Source organism: Chrysochloris asiatica, unplaced genomic scaffold (assembly GCF_000296735.1).
Source record: "Chrysochloris asiatica unplaced genomic scaffold, ChrAsi1.0 scaffold00270, whole genome shotgun sequence".
Lineage (NCBI taxonomy): Eukaryota > Metazoa > Chordata > Mammalia > Afrosoricida > Chrysochloridae > Chrysochloris > Chrysochloris asiatica.
In genome coordinates this window covers 1,158,948-1,177,116 of record NW_006408788.1, presented here as the reverse complement: position 1 = coordinate 1,177,116, position 18,169 = coordinate 1,158,948, and the positions used below count along the sequence as shown (strand labels likewise).

Genomic DNA, 18,169 nt, shown 5'->3' with positions numbered 1-18,169 from the left:
TATACACACACACACACACACGAGTCCTGGTGTGGCACTGTAGGTTAATGCACTGGACTGCAAAGTTAGTTTGAACCACCAGGCCAGTGGTTCAAGCTTACCAATTGCTCCTCCAAATCCCTATGGTTGCGATGGGTTGGAACTAACTCAATGGCAGCTAACAACAACAGCATAGAGATCTTACATTGGTCCAGGGACTGTATGCATTTTGATTATTTTAAGTCACTTTATGAGGTGTTCTGCTCCCATAAAGATTTACAGCCTCGGAAACCCTGTACAGGGTCGCTATGGGTCGGATCCAACTCGATGGCACTTAACAACAACAACATTCTTACAATAGTCCTATGAGATCAATACTATTATGATTTCGTATTTTGCTGCTGAGGAAACTGAGGGACAGAGAAGGTAAGCAGCATGCCCAAGATGATAAAACCAGGAAGAACTGGAGCTCTAGCTCAGACTCAGGCAGTCAAATCCAGTCTCTGCTTTCAGTCATCTCCCTCTGTGATGCGGGGTCTAGCAATGATTGAATGATCCCTTTAGTCTGACTACTTGACTTTATGTTGTTTATCTATTAAGTTATTATTCAAGAATGATCGAAGATGAGTTTTATCCCCACTTATTAAAGAAGGAAAGCTAAGACCAAATAGCCAGGTATCAGCTGAGTCTGGAAGAAAATTCAAGACAACTTGCTCATACAATGTATTGATTCCATGATGCAAATATTGATGGAAAGTTGTTCAGGGATCTGAGTTTGCCATATCTTATGAGGGGGGCTTCAAAAAGTTCCTGGGAAGAGGTCCATGGGACCATCAAGTGAAAAGAGAGGAGTACAGGGCCCTACACAGAGAAGCAGTGATGCCGGAGATGGAGGCAGAGACGATGGCGTAGAGAGATGGAGCATCTAAGGACTCTAGACTCAGGGAGGGAGAGGGAGTGTGTGCTGACGGCTGGGGGACAGGCTTGAGGGGTGTACCCTTTGGTTATTTGATGATGCATGAAGGGGATTGCAATCATTGCAATGAAACAAAATACGATAGGATGAATGTAAAGCTGGTGTTGTGCTATGTAAACATACTTCACATATAAAAACTTCACAATAAAAACTAAAAAAAAAAAGTTCCTGGGAAGATGGAATTAAAAGATAATGGAATTTCCCACAAACGTTTTGAAACTCTCGATCCCCTGCCCTGTATTTACTTTTATCCCATAGCCTACACCTGGTACATGGGAGGTGCAAGAGTAGATGTTTGCTGCCCTTAAATTGTGTTGACATGAATCAAAATCAGCTTTGTCTCTTCTCATTCATTATTCAGGAAAAAATTCTAGCACTGAGAATGGAAAATTATGTGGATCATCCCTATGGCCACATTGTATTAAGTAATTTAAAAAGAAAATAAAATATCTGACAGGTACATTGATGATTCCCGGCTAGCAGATAGTTTAATGGAATCTGTGCACTAGTCCTAAACACTCTGGCTACCTCTTAACATTTATTCTATCATTTATTTCCTTTGAATCTGTCTCATTGTAAGCAATTCTTACTTAGGGTTCCACATTAATGGCTTCCAGTCAGATGCAATCAAGATGTAGTATGGCAAGAAAATTACTGGAGCTGAGAAGTTGAGGGAAACTGGGAATTGCTGGGACACAGCAAACCTCCGGCTCTGAGCTCTCAGGCTCCCCCACCCTTCCCCACATATCACACACAAAGTCCAATTTTCTCTTTTGGAGGAAACAAAGCAAAACATATCAATGGAGTGAAATGGTTTGTTCGTAAGAGTCATAAAACTACCGTTCCTCTTAGAAAGCACAAAAAGTGATATACTCTATTCAGGAAGCAATGTAATTAAGGAGAACATTTTTCTCAGTGTATTTGAATCTTACTCCATTCATTAAGACACACAAAATATGCAACTTATAGGAATCCATCTGTTCCGTGAACAGTGAGTGACCAGAAAATATTCTCAAGCATTTCCGCCATAACAAATAAAATGATATTTGCAAATGTTTTGATGCTCCTCCCTAAGCAGTTTTATATTGATTTATATAACATGTCAAAGAATGGTATTCCAGAGCACTTGATTGTGCTCAGCAGGAACTGTACATAGACCAAGAGGCAGTCGTTCAAACAAAACAGGGGAATACTGAATATTTTAAAATCAGGAAAGGTGTGTACCAAGGATATATTCTTTCATCATACTTATTCAATCTATATGCCAAGCAGCTGGATTATATGAAGAAGAAGAATGCAATCAGGATTGCACGAAGACTCGAAGACTCATTAACCACCTCTGGTATACATGTTGTATAATCTTGCTTGCTGAAAGTGAAGTGGACTTAACAAACTTACTGATGAAGATCAAAGACAGCCTTCAGTATGGGTTGCACCTCAGTGTAAAAAAAAAAAAAAAAAAAAAAAAAAAAAAAAGCATTTCTCACAATTGGATCAATAAATAATATCATGATAAATGGAGAAAGGATTGAAGTTGTTAAGGACTTCATTTTGCTTGGATTCATAATCAACACTCGTGGAAGAAGCAGTCAAGAAATCAAGTGATGCATTGCATCAGGCAAATCTGCTGCACAAGACCTCTTTAAAGTGTTCAAGAGCAAAGATATCAATTTGAGAACTAAGGTGTGACTGATTCAAGCCCTGGCATTTTCAGTTGCTTCATATATATGTGGGAATTGGATAATGACTAAGGATTCTTAAAAGAACTGAGTTACAGTGTTGGAAAGTATCACAGACTGCCAGAAGAACAAACCTGTGTTGGAAAATGTACAGCTAAATATTTCTTAGAACATCAAGATGGCGAGGCTTCTTTCTCATACTTTGGACATCTGATCAGTTGGGACCAGTCCTCAGAGAAGAACATTATGCTTGGTAAAGTGGGGGTCATCAAAAATGAAGAAGATCCCAAATGAGACGGCTGGATACCACGGCAGAAGCAATGAACTCAAACATATGTAGGTACAACCACCAAAGACCTGAAATCAAATCAGTTGGGAATTATGTTCTCCAACTGTGTGATGAGGTGGGGGCGGCAGTGCTTCCAATTGTATTTTATCAGTCTTGTGATCACTATAAATCAATTTATATATATTCTGGTGGTTGTTGTTGTTAGGTTTTTTCAAGTTGGTTCTGACTCATAGTGACCCTAAGCACAACAGAGCGAAACACTTTCTGGTCTTGTGACATGCTCATAATTATTGTTTTGTTTGAGCTCACTGCTTATCTTTGAATGTGAAAGGTTCCACCTCTCCTAAATGAGGAAGACATGTTGAGGGTGATATTCCAAACAATCCAAGAATCTGGACTACACGAAGAAGAATATGGCATCCGAATTAGAGGAAAACTCATTAACAACCTGCAGTGTGTAGATGATACAATCTTGCTTGCCAAAATGACTTGATGACTCGAAGTATTTACTGATTGAGGTCAAATTCTACAGTCTTCAGTATGAATTACACCTGAACACTAAAATAGAAGAAAATCCTCACAGTGATACCAATGCATAAGAAATCAAGTGATATATTGCATTAGGCAAATGTGCTGCACAAATCCTCACTAATGGAGAGCAAAGCCTGACACTGTCAGTGACTTCATTCTACCTGGATCAACATTCAGCATCCAGGGAAATAGCAATCCAAAAGACAAACAATGCATTCCATCGGGCAAATATTATTTAAAGTTTTAAAAAGCAAAAATTTTATTTATTTATTATTTATTTATTTATTTATTTAAACTAAGTAAGGTAGGCCTAACCCAATCCATCATCTTTTCAATTGCCTCACAGGCATGCAAAAGCTAGACACTAAAGAAGAGAGGCAGAAGAACCGATGAATTCAAACCATGGTGTTGGTAAAGAATATTGAATATACCATCACTGAATCATTAACCAGAAGCATTAAAAGAAATAAAGCCAGAAGGCTCTTTAGAAGTGTGGTTGGTAAGTGTTTGGCTCACTATCTCTTTGAACACATTATCAGGAAAGCCTCAAAAAGAAGACTGTGTTTGGTAAATTAGGTCAGCAAAAATGAGGGAAACCCTTCATGAAATGGATTGGCACAATAACCACAAAAATGGACTCAACCATGCCAAAGATCATTAGGGCAGCATAGGACTGGACAAAATTTTGTCCTACGTACCAAAAGTCAACATGAGTCAGAGCTGACTTGATGGCAGCTAACATTTCTAGATAACCAAATATAACACATCTGATGTTTAAACAACAGATGATGTCTACCTTTGTCTCATTCCCTCAGTCTGTGTCTTACCTTGCTGCTTATACTACCATATAAAAATAAATGACCACATATGTGGAGCCCACTTATAAAGCCAGACAGTATACTTTCAGCATTATTAATCCTCATAATCACCAACATACATATGATGAAACTGAGTCTCAAATAGGGCACACGTGTTGCCCAAAGTCAACTCATAGTGAAGAAGGTAGGATGGAAATCCATGTCTGTCTTATGCAAAAATCTATGTTGTCTCCACTCAGCCATGTTTCCAGTCTATCCTGAGACCCTCCTGCAGTTTAAGCCCACCCAAGTTCCTAAATTAAACCTGTGGTGGAATCGGACTGCATTTCCCTTGCTGTTAGCAAGATCTAGACATGTTATACTTCCAAACAATGCTGTTCTCACTGTGTTAGGCACGAAGTTCAGGTGGTAGTGAAAACTGGCAGAAACACAACACCCCTAATGAAAACTTTGTATACAATCATCAGTCTTGGAGGACTTGCTTTCCGTGTACCCTCCAATAAGCTTGAATTTTATGAGAAAAGACAAGATTTTATAAGATCCCAACCAGGGACAGATCGTATTTTTATGATGTCTCGAGCTTATTAATGGGAATGTAATCAATAAATAAAGATTGCAAACTCATACATATAATTTGGTACGGAGGTTGATATTTATTTGAAATAAGAACAGAAAAGGGTCCCTTTTCATGAGGGACTCTGTGGTTTAAGTTTAATTTGTTTCAAGGTAATTCTGTTTCAGATTAAACAGAGAAAAGATTGAATCTATCAATGATTTCACTCTGCTTTCAACCAATTTAACATCCATGGTTGCAGCAGTCCCAAAATCAAACGGCATATTGCATTGGGCAAATCTGCTGCAAAAGACCTCTTTAAAATGTTAAAAAGCAAAGACATCACTTTGAGGACTACGGTGTGCCTGACTCAAGCCATGAAGCTATTTTCAATAGCTTCAGATAAATGGAAAACCTGGACAATGAATAAGGAAGACTGAAAAAAGATTTAATGCCTTTGAATTATCATGTTGGCAAAGAATATTGAATATGCCATTGGCTGCCAGAAGAATGAAGAAGTACAACCACAATGTTCCTTAGAAGTAAGAATGGCGGGACTCGATCTCACATACTTTGGACATGATACCAGAAGGGACTGGTTCCTGAAGATGGTCATTAATGGATAAAGTAGAGGGTAAAAAAAAAATGAGGAAGACCCTCAATGAGACAGAATGAAGTAATACATAATAGTGGTAATAATGGGCTGAACCAACGCAATGATTATGAAGACAGTGCAGGGTCTGCCAAAGGTCCCTTCTGTTGAACACAGAGTTGCTATGAGTCAAAATGGACTTAACAGCAGGAAACAGTAATTCTGCTTCTGACCACAACTGAGATCTATCTGAGCAAGCACAAGGTGTTTGAAAATCTGTGCTCTGCAGGAAGGCAGCCTGGATTTGAATCCCACTTGACTATGTCTAGTTGTATGTTCTTGGATAAGTTATTGAACCTCATTGAGTTTAACATGGTGGTGTGATGCTGTGGGCTAATGCGTTGGACTGCAAAGTCAGTTTGAGCGGCAAGGTCAGTGGTTGAAGGTTACTAGCTGCTCTTTGGAAATCCTATAGAGGATTGTTGGAACCAACTCTATGGCACTTAAGTACAACAACCTGGCATATATTCAATAAAGTGCTCTTTACTGTTATCACTATCATTTGCATCTGATGTGAACCAGGCCCAGAGGATTCCTATGAGGTCTTTGATTATTAATACTCCTATGATTGTTGTTGCTGTTGTTGTTAAGTGTCTTTGAGCCAGTTCCAACTCATTGTAATCCTCAATAGAGTTTCCAAGGAGTGGCTGGTGAACTTGAACCACCAATCTTGTAGTTCAAACAGACCTTGTGATCCAGTGTATTATCCCACAGTCCCACCCCATGACTCCTACCCCTCTGACACTTGCCTATAGGTCTGAGTACCGGGCATTTGGGCTTGTGATCCATAGACAAAAATCTGGGTGCTACTGAACCAGAGCTGCTTCCCCACCTTGCATAGTCTGTGCCGTCCCGCTTTAAGGTACACCATCTGTTCTGTCAGGAGCCCCACTTCTGCCTGTGTGTTGAAAAGTCTCCTCTTCTTGGACATAAGCCCATAAAGCAACAAAACAACAGTATGATTAAAAAACACAATGTATCCACAAGCAAATCGTCTGACTTCTCCCACTCAATTATGACTAATAGCATTGTATTGTCACAGGTTTTGCAAACAGGAGTTACAATAAATATGTAAAAAGCTTTGCTCCTCATCCAGAACATAAATTGTCACTCTATCATAATGATGTGATTTTTAAGATACCTATGATGCTAATTACCTTCATGATCTCTAACAAGTCAATTAACCTTTTAGGGCCTCAATTTATTCAGCCATATAACGAGAGGGCTGGACTCATCTCTTAAGATGCTCGCTAGTTTCAAGAACATAATTACTAGTACAAATATCTGGATTTTCAATGTACTACCTGCATCTCCATATGCCCAATTTTAACAACTATTTTTGAAGGTAGGAGCTCCAGTGGCGCAGTGGCTAAAGCACACAGCTGCTCACAGAAAATGTTGGTGGTTCCAACCCACTAACTGCTCCTCGGAGTCCTGGTGTGGTGCTGTGCGCTCATGTGTCAGACTGCAAAGTCGTTTGAACTGCAAGGTCGGTGATTCAAGCTCACCAGCTGTTCCTTGGAAATCCTTTACAGGATCACTATGGGTCGGAAACGACTGGACGGCACTTAACAATGGCAACAACTGCTCCTTAGAAGAAAGATGGGGCAGTCTGTTTCCACAAAGATTTACAGTCTTGGAACCCCTATGGAGTGGTTCTACCCTGTCCAGTAGGGTGGTTATGAGTGAGAATCTATTCAATGGCAATACGTTGAGTTGTTTTACAATCTTTGAAGCTAATATGTAGGGGAAGAGAAAGTACTCAAGAAAAACAAAACAAAAAAAACATGACTTTCCTTTTTTAAAATTTATGTTTTCACCTCCATTGCCATATGTTCTCAAGAGGCTGATGTTCAAAGCAAATCTACTGTATCTACTCATTTACTTTACATTTCTGGTGATTGGTAGTTATGTGCCTTCAAGTCAGTTCCAACTCATAGTGACCCTATATAAGGTTTCCAAGACTGTAAAAAATTATGGGAACAGAAAGCCTCATTTTTCTCCAATGGAGTAAGTAGCTAGTAATTTTGAACTACTAACATGAATAATGTAGACCATAGAAGAATTTATGCTTTTGAGTTATCGTGTTGGAGGAGAATATTGAAAGTGCCATTAGCTGCCAAAAGAACCAATAGATCTGTTTTGGAAAAAGTGCAGCCAGAGTGCTCCTCGGAGGCCGAGATGGCCAAACTTCATCGCGCATGCTTCAGCCATATTGTCAGGAGGGACCAGTCACTGGAGAAGGATATCATGTTTGTTAAGGTGGAGGGCCAGAGAAAAAGAAGAAGACCGCCAATGAGATGGATTGGCCCAGTGACAGCATCGAGGGACTCAAGCATGGCAATGGTGGTGAGGTTGACCCAGAATCAGGCAGTGTTTTGTTCTGCTGTGCGTTGGATCGGTATGAGTCAATACCAACTCGATGGCACCTAACAACAACAACAACCTTGGGGTTAGCAGCCCAGCTCATAATCCACTACACTACCAGAGCTCCTAATATATGTGTATTTGTACTAAATATATTTTCATGTTTTAAATATTTTGTGTGATAGACCCACAAAAGTGAATGGCTTTTTAATCTTATTAGGAATCCCTGGGTAGTACATGTCAGTTGCTAAGCAAAAGGTTGAAACTTTGAATACATTAGAGGCTCCACAGAAGAAAGACCAGGCAATACACTTCTGAAAATCAGATTTGGAAACTCTATTCCTGGTGGTGCTACAGGTTCAATATCGGGCTGATAATTATAAAATTAAACATCAAAACCCACCAACTGTTCTGTGGAAGAAAGATGAGGCTGTAATAAAGATGATCGTCTTGGAAATCTAAAGGAGTAATGTGTCAGATAAGGTCACTATGGGTTGGAATTGACTTGTTGGCTGTAGGCTTTGGGATGTAACACAGTTCTAGTCTGACACACATGGACTCACCATGGGTTGGATTTGACTTGATGACAAGTGTTGTTTTGTGGTTGTTGTAAAGTCTTATTAAGACGATTTCCATTTTTTCTTAAAGATGCCATTAAGGCTAGGGTTATGTCCAAGTCTTGTGGACCATTCTGGTAAGGAGAAGTAAAGCCTACAAGGGGAGACCAAGCTCAAAATGAGTAGTGAGCTCAAGAATCTGTGATGGATAATACAAGAAATGGTTAAAAGATCAGAGAAGACTGATGAAAGGTAATTAATTGATATCCTGACAGTTGTGGGGACAAGGCAAAGAGATGACAAGGAGTGGACCCCACCTAGAGATTGAGGCAGGTAAGCATGACGTGAAAACCAATATCATGCCCTAGGAAAGCATTAAGACTTCCTATTCCAATCCTTTCCTGGCTTCCCAAGAAACACAATACACCATCAAGGAGGAGCACGAGCGTGCTTGTATAGGTGGGACAGATGGAGTTATACTAGCCTGCTCCTGGACGTTGGAGACAGAGAATCCACTTCCTGCTCAAGGATGCTGTACTTGGTAGTCAGCCTACTTAGAATCCTCTTCACCCAGACTCTACTATGTCTCACACACTCACTTCTGTAACGTTGCAGAAAAGCGAGTGCTTCAGACAGGACTTTCTGATCACTCCATGATAAGTAGTAACCAGTGTTTCTATGGAGTCCTTGTGTGGCTTGTAGACTTCTCACTGGACTGTTAACCACAAAGTTGGCAGTTTGAACCCACCTTTCTTTCTCTGGAAACCTTATACAGGGTCAATCTGAGTCAGAGCTGACTTGACGGCACTTAACAACATCACGTTTTGTTTCTCTTCATTGGGCTTGCTTCTATCTAAAATCAAATTACATATTCCTTTGTCTAATTTTTTCTCTTGCTTCCCCAGGAGTATAGAAGTTCCACAAGGACAAGGACTGTTAAACAAGTAGTTCCTGGGTTATGAGCATCCAATCAACAGACAATGCCTGTTGTTGCTGTTAAGTGCCATCAAGTCAACTTTGAGTCACGGCAACCACATGTAGGGTTTCTAAGGAGCAGCTGGTGGGCTGGTGGCTTAGAACTGCCAGTCCTCTGGTTCACATTCCAGTGCTGATGCTACAGTCCCAGACCACACCAGACAACTACAACTCGTACATGCTTTTTAATGCTTTGTAAACTTGCTCTCATTTTGGAATGACTGTAGTCACCCTTATTGGCAATACATTTTTTTAGCACAATCACCTTGACTTGCTTATATGTGCAACTTTAAATCATTTAAAAGTATCTGAGCTTTTTCTTACCCTAAAGTAACGCTAAATAATTGTATACACCTGTTCTGACTTACCAATAATTCTTAACACACACTTAGGAATGTATCTCATTGCTTCCTTGGGACTGGCTTCTATCCACAGTGCTTGGGACAATATGTGGAGAGGAGAGGTCCACAGTTTGGTGAAAGAATGAATGAATTCTACTATCATGATTCTGCCTCCAATAAATGTTTGTAGCATATATAGTCTGATAGCATGGGCTGCCAGAAGAAGGAACAAGTCTGTCTTAGATGTACAACCAGAATGATCCTTAGACAGAGCCTGGCAAGACTTTATCTCATATACTTTGAACACATTATCAATGGCATACAAGAAGACAGGCTTAAACATAGGCGGTGGTGGTGGTGGTAGTTATGTGCTGTGGAGTCAGTTCTGACTCATAGCAACCCCGTACAGGGATTCTGAGGCTGTAAATCTTTACAGGAGCAAAAATCCTTATCTTTTTCCTGAGGAACAGCTGGTAGGTTTGAACTGCTGACCTTGCCGTTCACAGCCCAATTTGTAACCACTACGCTACTGGTTCAAATTCACTAGCTGCTCCTCAGAAACCCAATACTAGGTCACTATGAGTCAGAACCGACTCGATGGCACTTAACAACACCACCACCATTTCTAATGATAAAGTTATACCAGAAAGCAAATGCACCATTACAAGGATCTCAGGATTTGTAGAGCTTGGAATGATTGATCCATATACTGAACAACTTAGAAAAGCTGCAATTTGAGTAAGTATTTTAGGGAACTGAGGTTATATTTGCAGTTTACTTTTTGAAAACAATTAAATAGGTTGTTTTTTTTTTTTAAGAGCCTCAGGAAACAGCCCTGTCAAGACCAAGTCATTTAGGAAGTCATTTCATCTTTCTGGTATTCAGGTTTCTCAAACATGAAATGACTGACTTAATACTGGTCATTTCTAAAGGTCCTTTCATGCTAAGAAATCGTCATAAGCCATGTGAATTATAGATGCTTCTTTGTCTCTCTCTCTCTCTCTCTCTCTCTCTCTCTCTCTCTCTCTCTCTCTCTCTCTGTCTCTCTTTCTTTCTTTTCCTCACATGTTTTGACTCATTATCATAGCTGGGCCATGTTGTTGCATGGATATAGAAAAAAATTCTTAGGAATCAGGTAGTTTTGAACTTTATAGGCATATCTTGTATAAACATTATTTGAGATATTTAGCTGAATGTGTTTTATTCTAATTTTGAATATTGGTCTTCCATATTTATATTGACAATTATTTGGATCATCAGTGTCCCTATGAAGATAGCATAACACACACCCAGATCTCTTCTCTCATTGCCTTTTGACCCTAAACAAATTATTTCTCTCTTTAAACCTCTAGGTTATTCAGCTGCAACATGGAAATAGCACCTATGGTTTTGCATGGTTGATGAGGTAGTTCCTGGGAGGTGGCATTGTAATGTACATATCACCCTACTGGTCCTAAAGGAGGTTGGCAACTATGGTAAACTTTCTTCCCTCCTTCCCACTCTGTTTCCTTCAGCCATTATGCCTCTGATGAAAGGTAGAATAGATATTTTGTGTTTATGACCAGCTTCTTTAAGCTTTAATATCTCATTGAGTCTTCTTTTATGCTCTTGATCAATGTTGCAAGCTCCTACTACAAAATCATACTTGAATATGAATCATCTTGTTACATTTGCTTTTATCATGCGCCAATCAACTCACTCATACATCTCAGACCCATTCATAAATAACCGCTCTTAGATACTCAAGGGCTCATCTCTTAGATGCAACATCTTCAATTACATTTTCAATCTCCTCTAAAATCACCATCCTTTCTCCGTCCCATCTATTTCTAAGCCCACCTGTCATAAAAAACAAATCTGACAGAAATTCTGCTTAATCTTGCAATGAACATGTACATCTACTATCTTTCAATTCCTCCCTCCAAACCAATTAAACAATGTGCTTGGTTTATCTAGAACTTAGTGCAGATTACTTTGTATTAGAATATTTGGTTTAATATTTAGGTCAAGGGCTTTATAACACAGTTTATCCTGTGTTTAGAATAATACCGTATGAACATGTTTGCTCATAAAACAATGTTAGCAATTGTTGTTAAGTGCCGTTGAGTCAGTTCCAACTCATAGCAACCCAATGTGCAACCGAAGGAAACCACTCATCCTGCTCCATCCTCACATTTGTTGCTATGCTTGGAGCCCATGGTGACTGTCACTGTGCCAATTCATCTGGTTAGGGGCCTCCCTCCTTTTCGTTGTCCCACCACATTACCAAGCATGATGTCCTCCAGAGACTGGTCCCTCATGATAATATGTCTGAAGTTTGAGAGACAAAATCTGGCCATCTTGACTTCTAAGGAACATTCTGGTTGTACTTCTTCCAACACAGATTTGTTTGTTCTTTTGGAAGTCTGTGGTACTTTTAATATTCTTCTCCAACACCATAACTCAAAATCATCGATTCTTCTGTGGTCTTCCTTATTAGTGATTTCATTTCTCACATATAGATTATAAGCAGGAAATGCTTATGGAAAGAAGTCATAGATATCTGATCTAAGGCTTTCACTCTTTCACCAAATTAATTACTATTATGTAATGTCTGAGAAAATAATTTGTAGAATAGGGTATAGGGCCTGAGTTTTCATTCCAGCTTCATCATTTACTGTCTGGTCAGCCTTGAACCTACAAGGTACATAGGCACTTTAGGTCAGTTTTATCAAATCCAAGCTGGAAAGAACATTATATAACTCATACATAGGATTGTCATGAAGTCTAAATGAGATATTGACTATAGGGTTGTTGCTAACTGCTTTGGAGTTGGTTCTAACTCATAGCAACCTGTATAGGGTTTCTGAGGCTATAAATCTTTGCAGGAAAAGAAAGCATTTCTCCTGTGGAGCGGCTGGTGGGCTAAAACCACTGACCTTGTGGTTCATAGTCCAGTGATTATTCTACAGAGCCATTACATTCCCCATTTAGGCAGGTCCCCTGGTGTGACGCTATAGAATAAGCATTTGACTGCCAACTACAAGGTCCTGGTTCATACCCACTAGCTGTTCCTCAGAAACCCTCTACCAGTTCACTATGAGTTGGCATCGACTTGACAACATTTCACATCACAATGGTCATTAGTAAGTTATCTTACAGAATGCCAAATGACACAGATGTTCCCTTTATTCAGTGCCTCAATGATGTGGCAAGATAACCTGTCTACACTTTCTAATGCCACTGTTTTTATTTTTCATAAAAATTATACTTTCAAGAGATTGATATGGCAAATACACATCAATGTTTCCTTCTTGTTGTATTTGAGGAAATGGAATGCTGGGAGAATTTTTAAGGACCCTGCCTTATGAATTTCAATTAAGCTATGTGCCATGGAAAGTAGTAACCTCTTTCCAGATTCTTCCACCCCTTGGCCCTCATTAAACATCATGATACGGGAACACAATTACTTGTTTTCCAGTGGTCGCTATTAATTGGCATGGCCGACATGTTCACCCCTCTGTCAAGTAAGTGAATGGGAAAACTAAGAATTTAGTTTTCAAAAATCCATGCTAGTGGATATGGGAAATACTTTGTTGAGAACTCTTTAGAAAGCTTGTGTTACAATATTACATATCTATATCTGCAATATCTGTAGTAGTAAGCTGGATAACTACCAAAGACAGTTTCCTGCTTATCATAAAGACTCAGATTGTCAGTTGATACCTTTTTGTCTTTTTATGAAAAGCAATTAACAAAAGAAGTAATTATTTTTTTCTCTCAAGTCATGTGAGTTAGCTTAATTCATTGTTACAAAATGTTGACTTTTGCCAAGGCTGGTAGTAGGGGGAAGTATGGTTCTTTCTTAATTTAGTAACTACTTCAGCATGATTTAATACAAATTTGGATGAAAAGTAGATATTTGCACAGCCCATGTTGCATATAGAGATAATGAAATAGCTTCCTATTAAAATTTTGATTCAATTTCTCCCTGGAATACATGAACAGAAAATCACTTTCTTTTTTATAGCTGAGTTAAGAAGCAATTTACTGTTGTTGAGATTTTAGGAGTGTTCCAAACCAGCAGAACTTTGGTGCTTCCTTAGCTCCTCACTAAGTAGATGGCAGCTGTAATTTAAACCACTGGCCCTAGATGCTACAAATTATACTCAACACTTTATTTAAGTTAACGCTATTATTTGCACACTGATTTGGTGATAAGAATCCTGTCCTAAAACAGCAAAAATTTCAAAGTTTGAGTGAATTACCATAAATAAATTAATTTAAAACTATCAAAAAAATTGAAGTTCTAAATAGAAATATATTATAACACGATGTGCTTACTTGTGATTGGAAACTCACCTGTTTTGAAATGCTATCACAAGGATTCCTAACATAGCAGCTCCAAATGTCAAATATTTGAGCTAAAGGAAAGGACAGTTTTCTATTCTCTTGAAATACAATGAAATGCTCCCTGAGGTGCGATGAATGATTCGCACTACAGAAGAAGAATAAAGGTTCATCTACCAGCTTCACTGCACATCAATTCGGAAGCAGGCCATTAATACTTATTTTATGTGACAGAATGTGTTATATACATTATCAAAATTTAATTAATTAACATTGTCATTGCTAAGTGCCATCGAGTTGGTTCTGACTCACATTCACCCTGTATAGGGTTTCCGAGGAGCAGTTGGTGGGTTTGAACTGCTGACCTTATGGTTCACAAACCAGTGCTGATCCTGCCACACCACACTAGAAGTTCTAATTACCTAATAGACTCATAGATTGTTATAAGTGAGCCATTCACATAGACTACCAAGTTCAAATGTCTAGACAACTAAACGCTAACAAGATAAAGGGACTTATTCAAGATTAAAAATCTAGAGTGGGGCAGAGGAAGAAAAAAAAAAAAAATTAAATCAGCACTGCTACTATTATTACATCTGCTATATATAAATGTTTACTTTTAGATTACAAGTATATTACATGGATAGCATCATGTGTTCATTCACGTCATACATAAGACTGTAGCAGAATGACCCAAGACATGCAAGACCCCTGTTAATTTCCAACAAAGAACGGGAGTTTAAAATACTCAAAATTAAACAAATACAAATATACAAATATTTCAGACTTTAATAATACCAGTTTATTTTGAACTATATTTAGTCAATACATGTTAACATCAAGGTAACTACATTAGGCAACCATAGCATTTTATATGATTCATATAACATGCATATTAAAAAGAAAAACTACATTCGGAGTAATGTATACACTGTAAAAAGGTTATAGGTTAAGATGAAAAGGGTTGATAGATGAGAAAAAAAACCTCAACATTATCCTCAAAAGGCTTCAACCTTTTTTTTTTTTTTTTTTTAAACTAAAATGGAAACTTCTTTAATTGGACACTTAATGTTGACAATGAAAAAGTTGAAATCAATTATTAACCTGACTATGAAAAGTAAAATGTGGAAGTTGGGAGAACAGTCTCCTATATGAAAATAAATCTGAATGAAATGAATATTAGTGTTCTTTTAGTATGGTTTCAGAGAATCTTTGAAAACTGTTATTTTGATATTAATTGCTAGCTATCCTTTTCATTAAATTTTAGCTTTAACTTCATAGTATGGATGAATAGATTTAAACTATATACAGTGTGACATAGTATAATTTATTTATTTATTTTTATATCTCCAATTGAGTTAAGTACCAGTCAACTTAAATCAAGTTTTTAAGCTTTCCTGACTCACTTTGGAGATGTCTTACACAAATTTGAAAATAGAAATCACAAACTTTTGCACATTTAATATACTTCTCCTTAATGTGGTTATAAATATTTTGCCATTTAAAAAGACTTTCTAAAAACAAGAAATTGGATATGGATTCATATTAAAGTTTATGAGAGTACTTTCTATATAATTACTACAATGTTGGCCTGGAATATGCTGATATTTGAAAATATTAGGAAGAAGATGTTCATACAAATAAAAACCAGTACAGATCTGAATATAAATAATATTGGAAAACAGAAAACAAAAAACAAAAAAACACAATAAACTTTAAAATAAGTTAGCAGCCCCTGATAGAAGGAGTTTGTGTTTTCATGAGTGAGAGTTAATGTTGAGCTCCAGAAACAAATAAAATCAATATCAGAGTTAGTTTCATCACAAACCTGGGTAAAAGCTCTGAACATAAGAGCCTACAAAATGACCACACATCATGCATTAAGTAAGGAAAACACAAGTCCTTTAATAGAGTTAGGAATTCCAACCCTCTTCCATATAATAGCAGATCTCAGAGAAAAGAAAAACCAGTCTGAAAATGGAAGGTTCCCATCCCATTTGCTAAGTAACACAACACAACAATAAACACAGATGCCAATCAAGTAAAATGTTTCATGAAATGCACAAGATAAAGAGTAAATTTTAAAGAGCAGTCATCACTTGCAGAAGTTAGATTTCATCCTCCTTTTAGAATTGCCAACATTTTCATCACCAACTGAAAAGGGCTTTCCAATGCATTATTTTTTCATGACATTCATAAACCTTTCTTCTTTATCCCCTCCTCCCCACAAGGAGTTACAAAGGTAGGTTTCTGGTGACCTACATCAGAATGACATGCTTCATTTTAATTTGATGCTTGCATTTGCATTTGCAACTGTTCTTATGCCATACAGGGAAAACATTCTCCAGAGTCCCGGATGGTTTGTGTATAGATGCATTTATAACGTATTTGCATTCCTACTCATTTATAATGTGAACAATAAATAAATAAATAAATAGTGAAGCATAACAACCTAGAACATCATCTCTGGATGCTTTTGGAATTTGCTCTGACAACTTTAGGGAAACGGGACCTATCTGTACACAAACATTCTCTCAAGTAAGAGAATAAGTAAGAAAATACATCATCTAAATTGACTTATAGTCTTAAAGAAGAAATGTAATGCAAGAAAAGATACCAGCAAGTGTTCACCAATTTTTTTTTTTTTTTAAATAAATGAGGTTCTCATAAAGGAGAAGAGGAGAATGAGCTTCTGATAAATGTAAACAGCAACATTTGAAAAATAGTCGGCTATTTGGAATGTATGTCAAAGTCCTTTATAAGCATGTGAGTTGGAGACTTTCTTCCTTTCAACTTGTAAATACTTATAGGTAATCTTATAAATACTTCTGGAAATTAATTTATATATTAAAAAGCTCATTATTCTTAAACTCCAATGTTAAAATTAGAAAAAAAAAAGTATATCCTTTGCCATTTAATGAATGCATTTGCATAGCACAAAAACAAGTGTACCTCACAACATATTCACATAGGGGCTATTTAGATAAAACTAATCTAACATCAAGAGTGATGAAATCTATCCTAGTAAAACAGGCATATACAAAATAAAGTCTTATTGTCCACAGGTTTGGATGGAACATTTTGATTCAAAGTGTTTCTCCTAGCTTTAACATTCTCAGGCTGTGAATACATGACCACAACTTGCAGAAAGTTTATTTTATGTATCTTTCATACCCTGAGATGCCTGCTTCTCTTCAAGGCTGTCAGAATAACGTTTATCTGATCTCATTTCAAGTGCCTCCTACATTCACTTAAAACATTTTGTATTGCAAAACAAGATAATTTTTAGAAGTCACTGAAAAGCACTCCCTTACCTTCTAAACCTGCTTCAATCAGCCCAAACTGTTCCAATAATTTAACAAAAAGCACAATGACGATCAGAACTGCTATCATTTCAAGCCCTTCCAAGTTCATGGTCAGCTAGCTCATGGTCCAGCCACAGCCTCTGAGAAGTGTTCTTCTGCCTGTTTTCTTTGTAAAGCCATTAAACTACATTAAGAAGGCTACTGCCAGCGAAGGGGAGGAGGAGAGTGTGAGTGAAAAGAGAGAGACAGACACAGAGAGAGACTGAGAGAGAGAGAGCTGAGAAAGAGGGAGAGAGAGAGAGAGAGGAGATGGAGAGGCAGAGAGAAAGGGCATAAGAGAGCGAAATGCATTCATCCTGTCTACTGTAACACAGGCCAGAGAGGCAGCCGGATAAAGTCGGGCCCGTCAACATTATCAGCTTCTTCGTTATCTCTTTTACACAGAACGACAGTCACGCATGCAGGAGCGCGCACATCACCCGAAGACCTGGTAGGTCACCCAGGAACATCCCGAGGAATCATGACGTGCAGCAGTGATGGCTCCGTGGCCAGGGGACCCAGCTGCTGCCAGTGGCTTTGTTGGGCTGGTCAGTTGCCTTGGAAACGGCAACTAACCAAGGCTGGACTCCTGCTGCAGACCGGGACCAGAGTACTGTATCTTGAAAGGAGATGAAAAACCTGAACATGCGGAGAAGCTGAGTGACAGAGGGAACTGGACTGCTCTTGGAACACTATTTACTCACAGCGAAAGCAAAGTGTGTATTTTATCTAAAACGAATTGAGGGTGGAGAGACATGTGGGTTAGAGCATTCATCAAT

At 38.2% G+C, this 18,169-nt stretch overlaps 1 protein-coding gene across 1 annotated transcript in view; it reads right to left on the bottom strand.

Moving 5' to 3' along the window:
• KCNIP4 (Kv channel interacting protein 4) overlaps positions 1-17,542 on the bottom strand; it is an 856,975-nt gene extending 839,433 nt beyond the window's left edge. Inside the window, exon 1 of the mRNA XM_006874338.1 lies at positions 17,361-17,542. Within this exon, the coding sequence (XP_006874400.1) occupies positions 17,361-17,460 (100 nt within the window). The 5' untranslated portion in view covers positions 17,461-17,542. The remainder of the gene's footprint in view (positions 1-17,360) is intronic.
• Between the last annotated feature and the right edge of the window lie 627 nt (positions 17,543-18,169).